The sequence below is a fragment of the Gymnoscopelus braueri genome (assembly GCF_963280865.1).
Source record: "Gymnoscopelus braueri genome assembly, chromosome: 16".
NCBI lineage: Eukaryota > Metazoa > Chordata > Actinopteri > Myctophiformes > Myctophidae > Gymnoscopelus > Gymnoscopelus braueri.
Genome location: NC_137616.1, coordinates 4108203 through 4124620, shown reverse-complemented (window position 1 = coordinate 4124620; position 16418 = coordinate 4108203). Strand labels below are relative to the sequence as shown.

At 40.6% G+C, this 16418-nt stretch overlaps 1 protein-coding gene across 2 annotated transcripts; it reads right to left on the bottom strand.

Moving 5' to 3' along the window:
- Positions 1-2588: 2588 nt before the first annotated feature.
- On the bottom strand, positions 2589-13373 carry LOC308103696 (E3 ubiquitin-protein ligase TRIM21-like). 2 transcript variants are annotated; one of them, XM_080453820.1, is made up of 7 exons: positions 13271-13373; positions 9881-10449; positions 9451-9565; positions 8743-8961; positions 7955-8221; positions 6442-6642; positions 2589-5027 (listed from the first exon to the last, which is right to left on the bottom strand). In XM_080453820.1, exons 3-7 carry the CDS (start codon positions 9550-9552, stop codon positions 3387-3389), a joined length of 2430 nt encoding a protein of 809 aa, XP_080309946.1. In that variant the 5' UTR covers positions 9553-9565; positions 9881-10449; positions 13271-13373; the 3' UTR covers positions 2589-3386. The 2 variants fall into 2 exon arrangements, with proteins under 2 accessions (XP_080309946.1, XP_080309945.1); XM_080453819.1 differs by having other exon boundaries at positions 9881-10446.
- Positions 13374-16418: the final 3045 nt, after the last annotated feature.

Sequence of the window (16418 nt, the reverse complement as noted above, 5' to 3'; positions counted from 1 at the left end):
GGTCTATAGGGTCAGCACTTTATATGTGTTTTTTTGTACATGTACGCTTTGCGGATGTCCAGTGACTATTAGGGGGGTAGAGACTTATACCTACTCTCTATCATATATACTTCCATGATACTCTTGATCCAAGGCTAGTCTGGATACAGCTACAAATTAATTCTCAGTTACTGAATATTAAGTCCTTATCTGCTGTACTTACCTTTTCACTATGTTCATAAAAGTCGTGTTGAATGAATGTTTTGTAGAGCTTAGTTGTGTGGCTGCCTCAGTCTCACTGTTTAACTTTATTTCACTAGATCTGCGTCACTGAGAAACTCCTCCTTGTACTGTAGTTGTTAACCCTTCACATCCTTCACTCCTCTCTGTCCTTCATCTCTTTCTCATTCCATCCCTCTCCTCCTCTCCGCTTCTTGTTCTCTAATCTCTACCACTTCCACTGGCCTGTTGCTTTTCTATTGTTTGCCTTGAGTAGAGAGTTCTTCAGGGAATCAGTAGATCCCTGGTTCCCCTCCCGTATTGCCCCCTGAGTGGACTCACCTGCGGGGGTCAACTGAGCCTGGTTTAAAGAGCTGAAGGATAGCATAGGGGTCAATCTGATTCCTGTCATGTTGGTAGGCGTGTAGAGGGCTGAAACCAGATGGTATAATGTAATGGAAACATAAACATAGGCACTGCTGTAGGTCTACATAACACCATGATTTAACAGAGATGCAGTGAAGAAAACACAAAGACAGAGTTTCAAATCATTTACATTTTAAAACATCCATGTCATGACCAATGCATAAAATAAAGTATAAAAAAGTATAAAATATGTCTTAAGTGATTAAAACCAGGAAAAGGTATATCATGATGCTGAAGGTAAAAACATGGACAGTGTACAAGATCATCTGAACCCAAACATGAACAATAGCGTCATTGTGTGAGATAATAATCAATAAATCACACCTGATGGCTTCATTAACACAGAATAGTAAACATTGTGCTTCACAACCAGTCATAAACAATACAGAGCAGTCATATACAGTATACTATATGGACATAAATGATATATGCGTGTCAAATGTCTTATTGGGTCTACAATTGGGTCTACAACTGAATGTCAACAACAGAACATGTTGGCCTCCATTAACAATGCAACGCTAACTACAACTAAATCTATGACAGCTTGTAATGTGTGTCTGTAACAAATAAAGACATTTAGAAATATACAGAACAGATGGAGTGCGAATAGACAGGTGGCACACAGCAATGTGTATGTAATAATAATAATGATAATAATAATAATAATAATAATAATAATAATAATAATATACTCGATACATGGCAGTTCAGGGGAGTTAATAATAGCAACAGAATCACAATACATTTGAACATGTCAAATGTAAACAAAATTCTAAATGCAGTGCATATAATAACAGATTGATGTATTCATAACAAAATAGCTGATCTACAAGCTCACAATGAGTCGTGATGTATTGCTTGTAGATCTGCTATTTTAGCTAGTTTTTAAAACTTGTGAAAACATTGTGATAATCATGGTCAGTATCATGTCAGTATCATGTTAGTATCATGATAGTATCATTGTTGTCATGTCAGTATCATGGTCAGTATCATGTCAGTAAAATGGTCATCATATCAGTGCCATGGACAGTGTCATGGTCAGTATTAATTTGGGACCACTGATCAGTATCATGGTCAGTATCATGTCAGTATCATGGTCAGTGTCATGGTCAGTAGGCTATCATGTATCATGGTCAGTGTCGTCATGACATCCCTGTCACACAGTGCTGTCTCTACATTGTAGTCGACACATGTGGATCTAATCTAAACATTGATATTAAACAACAGACATGATACATTCAGTAAATAACAAACTGTCAAAAGAAATACATATAAAACATTATCCCACATAATATTATTACAGGAGCCCTTTAATATCCTGCCCAATCGTTTGGTAGAGCACATTCTAGCCTGTATCTTGTTGAAAAATGGATTGGACTTATCTCAACCTACTCAGCTTAGGTATGTTATACTTAAAGATAACACTAGATGTCACTGTTATTCAGTTAGCATCCCTAGTTTGATGCAGAAAAGTCACTCCTGACATGTTCCTTTATGTTCCTAATTCTTAAACATTTTCACACGGACCCCCAAACTTGATACATAATCAGACCGCAACGCAAACACTAATTTAAAAAGATTTTGTACCAGCGACACCCATTGTTTTGTTAGATTTTGTACAGAATTCTAGAACATTTCTGTACTGCAGCTGAGGAGACAATTCAATTACTGTAAATGTGATTACAGTGTCAAATCACAACAAGTCGTATCGACACACTTAACATAACAGTGGAGAGAATAGTCATTCTTATACAGTCTCATTTTTAAGAAGTAGTGAAAATAGCAGATCTACAAGCTCACAGCTTGTAGATCGTCTATTTTCACTAGTAGGTACAGAGGGGACATGATATTTCTCTTTTGGGCCTTGAGACAAAATGTTTTCAGACCGATTGTTTATAAGAAGATAAAAGTTATACATTTACATACTACACCCTAAGAATACAAATTAAAATAACACCATTGAATGTCATTCATTCAAGTTTATTTATTTTTGCACTACAAAGTGAGTACAATTCAAGCCGTTCATAGGCATTTGCACATGATTATAATTAGTGATTTCTATTAAAGAATCGAATTCTCATCTTCTATAATTGATAACATGCAGCTTCATAAAAGAACCATTCATTAACATCAGAATCATTGCATTCCTGTTTTCAATTAACTTTTCTACAAAATACAAGACTGACAATAAAATATTGTTATTCCTGTTAGATGTATTCCCACACATTAATTAACAAAGATGTTGACTTGAACTCGAATGGCATGAAATAAAATATACAAACAAGTCATTGCACCAAGAAATAAATGTAGACTAGATGTACCAAGAAATAAATGTAGACTAGATTTCAACTATCTTACTGACAGGAAATACATTTTAGCCACTTTAATCATGGCATTTCTATGTTGGCCATGTCATTATAAGCAAAACTATTTTAAAAAAAATGTAAAAACAAAACAAAAACATTTTGTTCAGACAATACCATATCTACGAGCTCACAAAGTGTCACGATGCGAAATATTGTGAGCTTGTGGAGTATAAAGTATAAACTAGGCTTTCAGTGGTTAAACACAGGTTTAATCTGAGAACTAATTTACCATAATTAGTCTGTAGTTATACATCACAAATGTAAAATGAATGTCTTGTTTTTCATTAGAATGCATCTGTTAGGAACAACAGTTAAATGGCTTGATTTGAAATGAATTAACCCTTCAGTATTCACATTTGTTGTCTTAATTGAAAACTGATTGAGGATTAAAGTGTTCTAATCTGTGTGATTGACAGGAGTGATAATCAGAGGAGCAGAGTTTTTACCACCATTGTTGGCATTTGGATTAAGGATTGGATAGAGTTTGTCAGTGAAGGTGCAGCCAGTGAAAGAGTAGAGAAGAACTCTGGTCTCCACATCATAAAAGGACACCAGACCCTCCTCATAATCCACAAACACTCCCACTTTCAGGACCTCTTGTTTTACAGGGAGGAGGACAGGAGGGTCAGCAAGAGCCTTGTACTCATTTCTATTCCTCAACTCTATAGACCAGAAACCGTTGTTGGGACTCATATTGATTGATTGTTTCCTGTCGATGGACTCTCTGGCCACTCCTACACACCAAGTAGTCTTCCCTTTAACCTGAACCTCATAGTAAAACCTTCCTGAGGAGAAGCTTTGTTTTCCTAAGACACGTGTACGTTCAGAAAAGAATCGCTCTTTGTTGTTTGCGAGATTCTTCTTTATGATTCCAAGACTAACTTGTTTTCCATCCTCAGACAGGATGAGATGGGGATGTGCTGTATCAGGGTCCAAAGTTACATCCACTGCATAATGCTGGATCCTCCTCAGCTCAGCATCACGCAGCCTCTTCTCCATCTCTTGACCGAGTGTCTTCAGAGCTGTACTCACAGTCCCCACAAATGAAGACTGATTGACATTGACCTGGGTGGGTGGAGGAGTGTTGATGGATGGGAAGTTGTGGAGGAAGTGGAGGTGGTCTTCAGTGTATGAGAGCTGCTTCAGCTCAGAGCGTCTCTTCTTTAACTCAGTGATTTCTTGTTCCAGCTCTTTGATGAAGCCTTCAGCCTGTTTCTCTGTTGTTTTCTGCTTCTCTTCAATCACACCAATTAGCTCAGCCTGGCTTCTCTGAATACAGCTGATCAGAGCAGTGAAGACCTGCACACTGTATGCTATCTCTCTGTCTGCATCTTTCTTACTGAGTTCTACTGAGTGTGTGACCTCTTGAATCTTCACTTGTCTCTCCTGGATCATCTGCTGAACTTCAGCCTCTGTCTTTCCCAGCTCAGCCTTCTTTCCTTCATATGCCTCTTCCAGAGATACAATTTGATGTAACTTGTGGTCTGACTTTGTGCAGATCTGACAAACACACATGTTGTCAGTCCTACAGAACAGCTCCAGAGGTTTGTCATGTTTCTTACAAATAAAGTCTTCCAGGTTCTTTACAGGGTCGATTAGTTTGTGTCGTTTTAATGCTGAGACTCTCTGATGAGGCTCCAGGTGAGTCTCACAGTAGGAGATCTGACACACCAGGCAGGACTTCAAGGCTTTGAGCTTGGTCTCAGTACAGACGTCACAGGACACTTCATCTGGTTCAGCAGGTTCTTGGTTTGTGCTGCAAGTTTTGTTCAGCTGCTTGCAGTGCTTGAATTTTCTGAACTGATCGGCCATCTCAGAAATCAAAGTATTGACAAGGATGTCTGGTCTCTTACAGAAGATTGTTTGACACAGTGGACACTGACACACATCACTCATGTCCCAGTAATGTGTGATGCAGGTTTTGCAGTAGTTGTGTCCACATGGAGTGCTGACTGGATCAGTGAACACATCCAGACAGATAGAACACAGGAACTGCTCTTCAGACAGGAGAATGCTGGCAGAGGCCGTGTCTACACACTGAAAAGAAATAAAAAGAATAATAACTTCTCATAGTTATTATTAGATCTGCAATAGAGCACAATCATGTTGACAAGGACATACTACAGGCTACTACTGTACTCCCTGCAAACCATACTAATTGATTTGAAACATTAGACTGGAGAATTTCTAGCCCTAGAATGTCTGTGATTACATACATTTCATGTATTCCAAATACACAGCCATAGATCACTCCTATGCCCGCCTGGGTAGCAGCCTGATCTTCGCAGCATTAATCTTTTTCGCGCTGCGTGTGTACTCACCCAATAATCAGTCAGATATTGTCCTCCAGTTTTTGAAAGTTCTGGCAGAATAATTTGCTTAGTAAAATAGGAAAATATCGGACTCCAAGTCACAGGAACTAATTATTGGGTAAGTACACACGCAGCACTGTGAAGTTTTATGCCGCGAAAATCACGCTGCTACCCGTGCGGGCATATCACCGATCTATGCCTGTGTATTTGGAACGCATGAAATGTATGTACAGTAAGGGAGAACGGGGTAAGATGAGCAAGTGGGTAAGTTGATCCATCCCCTTTATCTAGAAAACTTGTCATATGACCTTAAATTTAGTAAAATCCATCATTTACACCTGGCTGTGAAATTAGGAAGCACATGGGGAAAGTTAAAAAAAAAACTGAAAAAGTCAAAGTACGATTTCTACACGTCAGGTAGAATGACTGTTATATCAAAGCAAATTTACCCAGGTCTAAAAATGTATATCATACATGTTGGATTTGTGAAAAATTTTGCAAATAAATTGTCTCAAGTATTACTCTAGCCAATGTTGTCTAAAATGGTGGCTGTGGGGTAAAATGAACCAAATGCCCAGGGGCAAATTGAGCCAATTATTATTATAATCACTATTCATATTGTGTATTATCTCTTTGCTGAATGACCTTTAATTTGGATGAATATACTCATTTAAGAGAAGTTTGCAATATTGTATTAACAATTGCAAATATTCTGAACAACAAACTTTATTTAATTGGCTTTAAATAACCGTTAAGAAAAGAAATAAGACTATTTGCAAAAGGGAAATGTGTTATTACATTATTTTTGATAAGTGTGAACATTATTTGCTAAAGTTTAAACTTAAAAAAAATTAAATATCATGTGGGTCAACATGCCCCTTGCCTTGACTTGGATCAATGTACCCCTAACCTGTGGCAAGTTGAGCCACAGTGTTTATGGCCCTTTGTCATAGATGCTTACTCATAATTTCAACTGATAGAGGACATTCTGAAATAAGGGTAGATGTTCAGATTTTACTGCCATCTATTTTTGCCTTGCTTCCAGGACAACTTAAGTGAAAAGTGGCTCATCTTACCCCGTTCTCTCTCACTATCACAGACATTGCTGTAAAGTCACTATTCTAGGGTCAGATCCTCACCGCATTCTCGGGTGTAGGGTTGGTCACTTCCTCCATGGCGGGGTCCTGGCCCTCCTCTGCTCCGGCCCCCGGCTTCATGTTCTCACCGACCAGGATGCGGAGCGTTGCCGCGGCCGCGGCATTCTTGGCCACCTTCTTACTGGTTCCCTCGGCAACAGGGAACAGCCTCCCATCCAACACAACACCACCTGCATGGGGAACCTGATGGGAGAGAATTCAGCGGAATCATTAGATAGAAGTCAGTGGAATCGTTGGGCCTCATTCACTAACCAGGTCGTTAATTCCCAACATTATTTGCGTGTCAAGGGATGTGTATATTGCATAAGACAATTCTGAGGTGCGATTCAAGAAAGGGAGTGCAGAGCCTTGATTTGTGCGGATCACAGGTGTGTCTCATTTTTGTTTGCAGGTCACAAGCGTAATCCTGTGTTGATCATATGCATTGTTCAGTGTATTTTGGCAAGCGAGTCCCTCAAACGATGGATCCGCTGAACGTTAATAAAGTAATAGCCTACTCGCATGTGTAATGAGAATAAGAAGTTTACAAAGTTTAACCTCACGACCAAAAGCTAATAAAACTTGGAAAGTATATTATATTATATAAGCCCTTTCTACTGAACAATTGCTCGCTCACCTTTGCGGAGGTAAAAAGATGATGCTGAAATCTGCCATTATCCGATAATTTTTGATCAGAGCTTATTTATTACTGACAGGAAATCCGTCCTTTTGACGAACATATCCTATCCAAAGTCCTAAAGGAATGGGCACAGCTAGATTTCATCCATACTGTATATCCATACTGTATCCCCATCAGATGGCAAGACTGCGTTCATGTGATGTGGTCAATATTAATAGCGCTACATAGGAGCCACACTGGCAAACACGCTGAGGGACCAAATAATTCAGCACTAAATGTGTCAACTTAAAATGAATACAAATCGGCTGAATTTGCACGTCAACCGATTTCTATGATATACATCCAAGCAATAGATCGTTTAACAGACATATTTTGTCTTTTCTTTTTTATGTGATGAATGTTGGGCACATAAATATCTTATTTGAGGTGCGGATATACGGATAAGAACAAATTATGTGCGGACCCAAGCTTAGTGAATGAGGCCCATTAAATAGAATTCAATAGAATCATTGATTAGAATTCAGTAGAATCCTCCAATAGAATTTAGTAGAATCATTTAGTAGAATCCTTCACTAGAATGTAGTAGAATGATTAAATACAATTCAGTAGAACCATTGAATAGAATTCAGTTGAATCAAATTCAGTAGAAACATTGAATAGAATTCACTAGAATTGTTCAATGGAATTCAAGGATGTGTAGATCAGAACTTGTAGATCAGCTATTTTCACAACGTTGATAGAGAGGTGTCTGGTCAAAAATAAAGTGATATTTGATTTTGTCCATATAGCCCAGCCCTGGTGAGAACAACAGTGAACAGAAACATGTCCTGTCTGGCAACATACTGATGGCAACGATAAACTGATGACGGGACTGACCGCGGGTCGTGCGAGGGTCCCGACTGGTCCAGGAGCTGGAACTCGCAGTTCTGTCCCAGGTACTGGCCGTTCTCTTTCGGCCTGCTGACCGGGTTCTTCAGACACACCTCCTGCTGCTTGGCCCAGATGTTCTGAGGGGAGCGGGGCGGCCAGCGATACCGCCACCATGCCCGGGCGGCCCAGCAGCTCGTCGCCCGGGTCCCGCCGGATCTCTGGGAGGAACTCTGGGATGTCGTCCGAGGCCCACTGGCCGCCGTTGGTGTCGTCCTGGTGAAAGACAAATAATTACAATAAAACAAAGTTACAAAGTGCTTTATATAAAACTGATGGGACAAAAAATAAGTAATGATAAACTTTATTTATGAAGCACTTATCAAAACAAACTTGAAATGTTTGATTTAAGTTTCTATTTGAGAACATTAAAGCAAACATGTACACATTATATTAAGTTATTTTAGCTCTATGCAAAAAAAATAACGAACATAACAGACCCACAAGCTTACGTGTCACAACATGATGCATTGTGAGCTAGTAGAACTGCTATTTTTGAAAAAAAATGGGAACTTTCGCCTATAATGCGACACCAGGTCAAAAGTGGTATAAAAAAAAACATTCAGGTCACTTCGGCCACAAAATAACGATGTCATCAAAAAAGTCAAATAATGGTCAGGCTTTAGTGAGATAAACAAGTGAAAAGGCACGCACATCGTGCACACTGGATCGCGCTCTGGAGCCTCTTCCAGTGTGCGGACTCCATTTGTCAGGCTCTAGTTAGAAGCTCCACCCACCTCGTCCATGAATGGCCGCGGCTGCATTAGTGGTCGTGGATGCTGCTGGAAGGTGATGGAGGTGTCCTTCCCAGCAGTGGGGGCGTTGCCCTGGGAGGCCTTCAGGCTCCTCTCCATCCTCTCGCGCTGGTGCCTGGACAGCTCCCAGGTGGGCGGGGTCATGTTGCCGTTCTTGGTGACGTCACCTTGCTTCTCCAGGGCGTAGAGGGTGGGGCTGACCTGTAGGGGGGTTTGTCGCGATCGTGACATTTTAGTTGACGGGTTAATTGTCGTACAAATACGTGGTGATTAATGATTTGATTGACACATAATTGTGTTTTTTTTGGCATTGAATATTGGAACATATTAATAAAAATTACATTTCTGTTTGGCTTTTAGGGTGTGTAAACAAGGGTTACACTGGGCAGATATGTACACAGATGTACAAATATACACAGAAATGACCAGTAGCAATAATGAAAATAAATAAGGTACTGCGGCCAACAGGCTATATCCTCAATTTTATACTTAATTTTTTTTCTAAAATAGCAAAACAATTGCCTATCCACAAGCTTAGAATGCACCGCGCTACGACACGCTGTGAGCTTGTAGATTGGCTATTTTCAATTATTTTCAACAGGTTATAAATGGATACGATTCTGATTATTATTCAAAATAATTGCCATCAGGTGATATGTAATAATCCTGACAGGCCTACGTAGGGCTGACCTGCTTGGCGTTCTTAAAGCCCAGGTTCTTGGCGATGACCAGCGCCGTGGCCTCGCCGCTCTCCAGGAGGTACTGCATCACCTGCTCCTTCTGCTCCCCCATGATGATGGCAGTGCTGGAGGCAGGGACGGAAAAAGATTAGTTGATGAATAACCAACAAAATAATGAAAACAACAGATTTTTTTTAAAGAAAATTAACAAATGGTTTACAACAAAAAATAGAAACTAGGCTTTGCAAAAAAAACGTATCGTCGCTGTCGGGTGGGAAAATAGCCAAGCTACCCTCATATTATAGTCAATAAGAAACTAAAACTAGCACTAAAACGAATTTAAAAAACAAAACTAAAACCTTTTCACACAATTAAACCCACTTTAAAAACCAAACTGATACAGAAAACGGTCAAAACATTTTTTTTAAAACCATAATAACCTTGGGACGGAATGCAAGTATTGGCCGGTGGCGGTCGCCAGTTGCAGTTGTCGATTGGCCGACTGATCGGATGATCTGCGGGGCGCTTCCTGATCGGGGTTGGAGGAGTCAGAACAGGAAGTAGATGAACAGGTGGAATCTGTGTCCGAATCTTTCGCTTCTCCTTTGTTGAGTCGTTCCTCTGCTTTGACCCGTCTCGGTTTTCGCTGCGTTCGGCGGCCGAGTGTCTTCGGAGCTCTGGCGAGGACGAGGGTCGCTGCTTGCCGGTCTGGAGTTAGGATGCTCCTGGTGGTTTGTGGGAGGTTGCCTGTGCAGGGTCCACAGGCAAGGGAGGTCTCCTTGTTTGAAAGCTCTCTGGGAGCGTTCCAGAGAGTACAGGGCCTGGTTCACCACCTTCTTGGGAAGATGGAGCTTCTTGGCCAGGTGTCTGGCCTCGACCGTCTCGCCTGGTGCCAAGCCCGTCAGGAACGTGGTCACCTGCTGCTGGATGGACTGATTGTGTTTTGTGGCTTTGGTCTGGTTGGGACTCCAGAGGCGCGGCGGAACGTAGCTGGACTGACCTCCTCCTACTGGGGCAGATGAGATTATTAGGGCTGTTACGGCCATGAACGTTTTATGAAACGATTAAGTGTCATAAAAATAAGAGCTATATTTGGCATTGAATCAAAAACAAGTAGGCTACATATAAATCTAAATTACATTTTAGTTTGCATCTTGGGTTTTGTAAGCAAAAGTTGCACAGGGCAGATATGACAAATCACTTGTAATATACAAAGAAATGACTGACAATGACCAGACCAATACCAGTCATTAAAATAAATGATGTACTTAATTAGTGATCATAGAGGCCTAGCCAATAAGAGCATATTGAAAAATTTAAACAAATAAAAACCATCATACTTATCAACTCGAAAAAACTATACTGTAAGTGCAGGGAGCTCCAACATTTAACACTGAAAATGTTTCTAAAAAGAATTGCTTCCCACATGTTCTATTAAACGCAGCATTATAATTAGCTCCCACTTGTAGCAGCATTTCTTATAAACTGAATTATAATTAAAACATTACATAACAGTTCCCCAAAGGGTTTTATTGGGGTCAGATAAACACAGCAAGCAAATACATATAAATAAACATAAATGTTTTGATGGATAAATGCAAAAGTTTAAATCATAGCCTACAGTATGTATCATTGCTGGGCAGAAATCTTGTATCATATTTCAACTTTTTATGTTTTGTTTTTATAGATGAATGCCCTTGTGTCGCACTTTAGAGTGAAAATAGCAGATCCACAAGCTCTCAACAAGTCGAGATGATGCGTTGTGAGCTTGTATTGAATATATATATTTTTTTTAATGTTTTAAATTAATAATCTTAAAGGAACGGTTTTGGACATACAGGTTTCCACTCCACACAACAGCGACGCGATATAGCCTGGGTATCAATATATCAGACAGTCGGCTATATAGCTGTAGAATACAACTCTCGTAGACGTATTATGATTCTGACGTTTTCAATCTACGAGAGTTGTAGGGTTCACCCCCCATGGACACAGGGACTTTCAGAACTATACCCCGTAGACACTCCAAACATGTACAAATTGAAAATAAAGGTGCTTAACCCCACGCCCCAAATATTAACTCTCGCTACGGGGTAGTAGTTTAATGTAATAATCCATATATTTCAATAAAGAAGTGTTTTAATGCGATCTGTGGCCGATTCTGTCGGAAGTTCCCAATGGGCGGTAGTGGCAAGAAGGGCATTCTATGCTATCAAAAGAAACATCAAAATAGACATCCCAATTAAAACCTGGCTTAAAATACTGGACTCTGTGATAGAACCAATTTCCCTCTATGGTTGTGAGATCTGGGGACCATTAGCAAACCATGACCCTGAAAAATGGGATAAACACCAAACCGAGACCCTACACACAGAATTCTGCAAATCCATTCTCCGTACCCAGCGAAAAACACCAAATAATGCATGCAGGGCAGAATTAGGACGATACCCACTAATTATCAAAATAAAAAAGAGAGCACTTAAGTTCTACAACCACCTAAAAGAAAGCGACCTAGATGCACTCCATAACAAGGCACTCACACACAGCGAAACCCTAGAGAGATGCCCCCTCAGCCAGCTGGCCCTGGAACTCCGGGCACAAACACAAACAGAGCCACGAGATAGAAAACCCATTGGACTAAACCAAATTATAAAACAGCAAAAGGAAAACTACCTGACACACTGGAAAGAAGCAACACAAAAGCAGAGTAAACTAGAATGCTATCTGGCCCTAAACAGAGAATACGCAGTGGCAGAATACCTGAGCACCGTGACTGACCCAAAACAAAGAAAAATCTTAACTAGGTACAGACTCAGTGAGCACAGTCTTGCGATCGAGAAAGGTCGTCACAGGCAGACCTGTATCCCGAGAGAAGACAGACTATGCACCCACTGCACACAAAATGAAGTGGAAACCGAGCTACACTTCCTAACCGTCTGTCCATTGTACCAAGACATCAGAGACACATACTTCCCACAGATTACAACCACACACGGAGATTTTGAAAACATGACCAATGACAAAAAACTCCCATATCTGCTGGGCGAAGTACAACAATGTGCAAACACAGCAGCAAGATTCGTGAGTTGCTGTGATAGGAAAAGGATATCAAACGGAACACAACCACCCTAAAGACTAATCATTGGGTATATTCCGGCACTATAACTGCACCCAGTGATCTTGGTACATAGAAATTGATCTATTGAAGATTCTGACTTTCAAATGTACATATTTTTTGTTTTGATTGTATTGCTGTATTGTTGTATTATGCTTTCTGCTTTGGCAATGTAAACGTATGTTTTCTCATGCCAATAAAGCCCTTTGAATTGAAAATTGAATTGAATAGTGACGAGCCTATCTGGTGAAACCCGGAATTACACTCAAAGTAAACAGGAAGTAAACGAGGGTGAAAAGATTGCGTTCGGCCACAGACGGCATTAAAACACTTCTTTATTGAATTATATGGATTGTTACATTAAACTACTACCCCGTAGCGAGAGTTAACATGTGGAGCGTGGGGGTAAACTCCTTTATTTTCAATTTGTACATGTTTGGAGTGTCTACGGGGTATAGTGCTGAAAGTCCCTGTGTCCATGGGGGGTGAACCCTACAACTCTCGTAAATTGAAAACGTCAGAATCATAAATACGTCTACGAGAGTTGTATTCTACAGCTAAGTCGGCTACTTTGAGCAGATTCCATTCCAATTGGCTGCTATGACTGCCTAGAGAATTTCAAGTAGCCTAATAACGAAAATAATAGGTCCATGCCTGGATACAGTTTAACTTGTTCTCTGTAACTGAATATTAAGTCCTTATCCGCTGTACTCACCTTTTCACTATGTTCGTAAAAGTCGTGTTGAAGATCAATGTTTTCTACTTTGTAGAGCTTGTTGTGTTGCTGCCTCAGTTTCACTGTTTAACTTTCATTTCACTAGATTTGCGTCACTGACACTGAGAAACTCCTCCTTGTACTCTAGTTGTTAACCCTTCATTCACATCCTCCACTCCTCTCTATCCTTCTTCTCTTTCTCATTCCATCCCTCTCCTCCTCTCATCCTCTTGATCTCTACCACATTAGCACAGGAAGAGTTCCGAAGAGAGGAAAAGCTTTTGATTTCAAGGCGGCCACATCTTAATCTTAACGGGTGGATCGAGGTGGTCGTCAGCGGGTCGCTGGTCTGGTTCCCCTCCCTGATTGCAATGAGTTGATTCACCTGCAGGTGTCAGCTGAGCCTGGTCTAAAGAACTGAAGGATACTGGTGAATGATTGCGAACGCGGGAGGAGGCCTCCGACCAAGTGGAGCTTACTATATCATCGTGCTTGCGGTTAGAGCCCTGCACGGGCCGAGAATGTGGGCCCAAGCCCGGCCCTGGCCCATGGTATTCAGCCCGGCCCGGCCCCTGGCCCGATAGGTGCCGCAGTTTTACAGTCCGAGCCCGGCCCTGGCCCGTGGTATTCAGCCCGAGCCCGGCCCTGGGCCCGTGTGTCAAATACAGAATCAGCCCAAGCCCGCCCCGTTTTGGCGGGCCGGGCCGGGCCGGGCCGGGCTTCAATTATCAATTATCTGCGCAAAATGTTCTGTGAGCCCGAGCCCGGCCCTGGGCCCGTTTGTCAAATACAGAATCAGTCCGAGCCCGGGCCTGGCCCGTGGCATTCAGCCCGAGCCCGGCCCTGGGCCCGTGTGTCAAATACAGAATCAGCCCAAGCCCGGCCCGTTTTGGTGGGCCGGGCCGGGCCGTGGGCGGGCTCTGGCGGGCCTGCAGGACTCTACTTGCGGTGTGTGTGTGTGTGTCCCATATTTATGGTCTCTTTCCGTCTGTGTTCACGCTCTCATTCTCTCATTGGCTCGCCGGCGAGAGATTGTGCCTGATCCCATTGGTTCACCGATCTGTCCGTCAACCCCCGCCCCGTTAACACAACATTACGAGCGACGCCCACTGCACTCTGGTTGGTTGCGAAATGGAACACTTCCTCATACCGAGTACACCGACCCGCTGGGCCAGGCTTTTATTTTTTAGCAAAACTAAGCAATAAAAGCCTGGAGATCGAGGCGAATCTGCGTTCGCCTCCAGCGTTCGCGCGTCTTACTTGTTCCTGTCCTTTTGGTAGGAGTATATAAAGGGCAGACACCCTCTGTATAATGTTATGGAAACATACACATAAAAGCATAAGCACTTCTGTACATTACTAAATGATTTATCAATTGATGCGGTGAAGAAAACATTTACAAAACAAATCATTTACAAAACATCCATGTCAGACCCAATAACATAGCCTACAGGAGATAAACATTTTGAACATGCATGGGAAAAAAATTACAAACTGATGTAAATGACTGCAATTGGGTCGGGCGATATGGAAAAAAATACCTTCGATACTAAATACTTCGATATACTTTCTTTTAATTATCAAAAATAGCGAAAATAGAAGCTCACAACCAATAGGCCTAATTGCATCTGGTAAAACAAAAACAAAAGTATAAAAAAGTATAAAATGTGGCTTAAGTGATTAAAACCAGGAAAAGGTAGGCCTATATCACATATGCTGAAGGTAAGTATGTACAACATAATCTGAACACATGAACAATAGCATCATTGTGTGAGATAATATTTAATAAATGACACCTGATTAATTCAGTAACCAACAACAAACATTGTGCTTCACAACCAGTGATAAACAATACAGAACAGTCATATACAGTATAGGAACATAAGTTGATAAATGCGTGTCAAATGTCTTATTGGGTCTACAACTGAACGGCAACATCCATTAACAATGCAACACTAACTACAACTAAATCTGACAATGACAGCTTGTAATGTGTGTCTGTAACAAATGTCAAAATATGAAATATATAGAATGGATGGAGTGAGAATAGACAGATGGCACACCACCATAATGTACAGTAATGTGTATGTAATGTAATAATAATAATATACTCGATGCATGGCAGTGCATGGGAATTAAAATTAGCAACATAATCACAATACATTTTAAAAGATAATGTCAAACCTAAACAAAATAATTATAATAACAGATTGACCAAAGACAAAATCTCATGGCACTCATGTATGCATGCAAAGATATCTGTATATTTGTGAAAAGAATGTGATAATCATGGTCAGTATCATGTCAGTATCATGTCAGTATCATGTCAGTAGGCTATCATGTATCATGGTCAGTGTCGTCATGACATCCCTGTCACAAAGTGCTGTCTCTACATTGTAGTAGACACATATGGATCTAATCTAAACATTGATATTAAACAACATAGACATGATACATTCAGTAAATAACAAACTGTCAAAAGAAAGAAATATAAAACATAACCCCATATAATATTATTACAGGAGCCCTTTAATATCCTGCCCAACCGTTTGGTAGAGCACATTTTAGCCTGTATCTTGTTGAAATTTTTATTGGACTTATCTCAACCTACAAATTTTAGGTATGTTATACATAAAGATAACACTAGATGTCACTGTTAAACTGTTTTCAGTTACCATTCCTAGTTTGATGCAGAAAAGTCACTCCTGACATGTTCCTTTATCCTATGTTCCTAATTCTTAAACATTTTCACACTGACCCCCAAACTTGATACATAATTAGATCGCAAACACTCATTTAAAATGATTTTGTACCTGGGACGCCCATTGTTTTGTTAGATTTTGTACAGAATTCTACAACATTTCTGTGATGCAGCTGAGGAGACAATTCCATTAAATGTGATATCAGTGCCAAATCACAACAAGTTGTCTAGATACACTTAACATAACAGTGGAGAGAATAATCATTCTTAAACAGAGTCTAATTTTTAAGAGGTAGTGAAAATAGCAGATCTACAAGCTCACAGCTTGTAGATCGTCTATTTTCACTAGTAGGTCCTGGGGAGACATAAAATGTCTCTTTTGTCTAGAGCCAAAATGTTTTGGAACCACTGCTTCAGACCAGATGTTTATAAGAAGATAAAAGTTAT

Excerpts from the sequence above, each read along its gene's own strand:
- LOC308103696 (XM_080453820.1), bottom strand. The coding sequence starts at position 9,552 with ATGGGGGAGCAGAAGGAGCAGGTGATGCAGTACCTCCTGGAGAGCGGC. Across the intron at positions 8,962-9,450 it reads GCTTTAAGAACGCCAAGCAG|GTCAGCCCCACCCTCTACGC; the intron begins GTCAGCCCTACG and ends ACCCCCCTACAG. Across the intron at positions 8,222-8,742 it reads CGCGGCCATTCATGGACGAG|GACGACACCAACGGCGGCCA; the intron begins GTGGGTGGAGCT and ends GTCTTTCACCAG.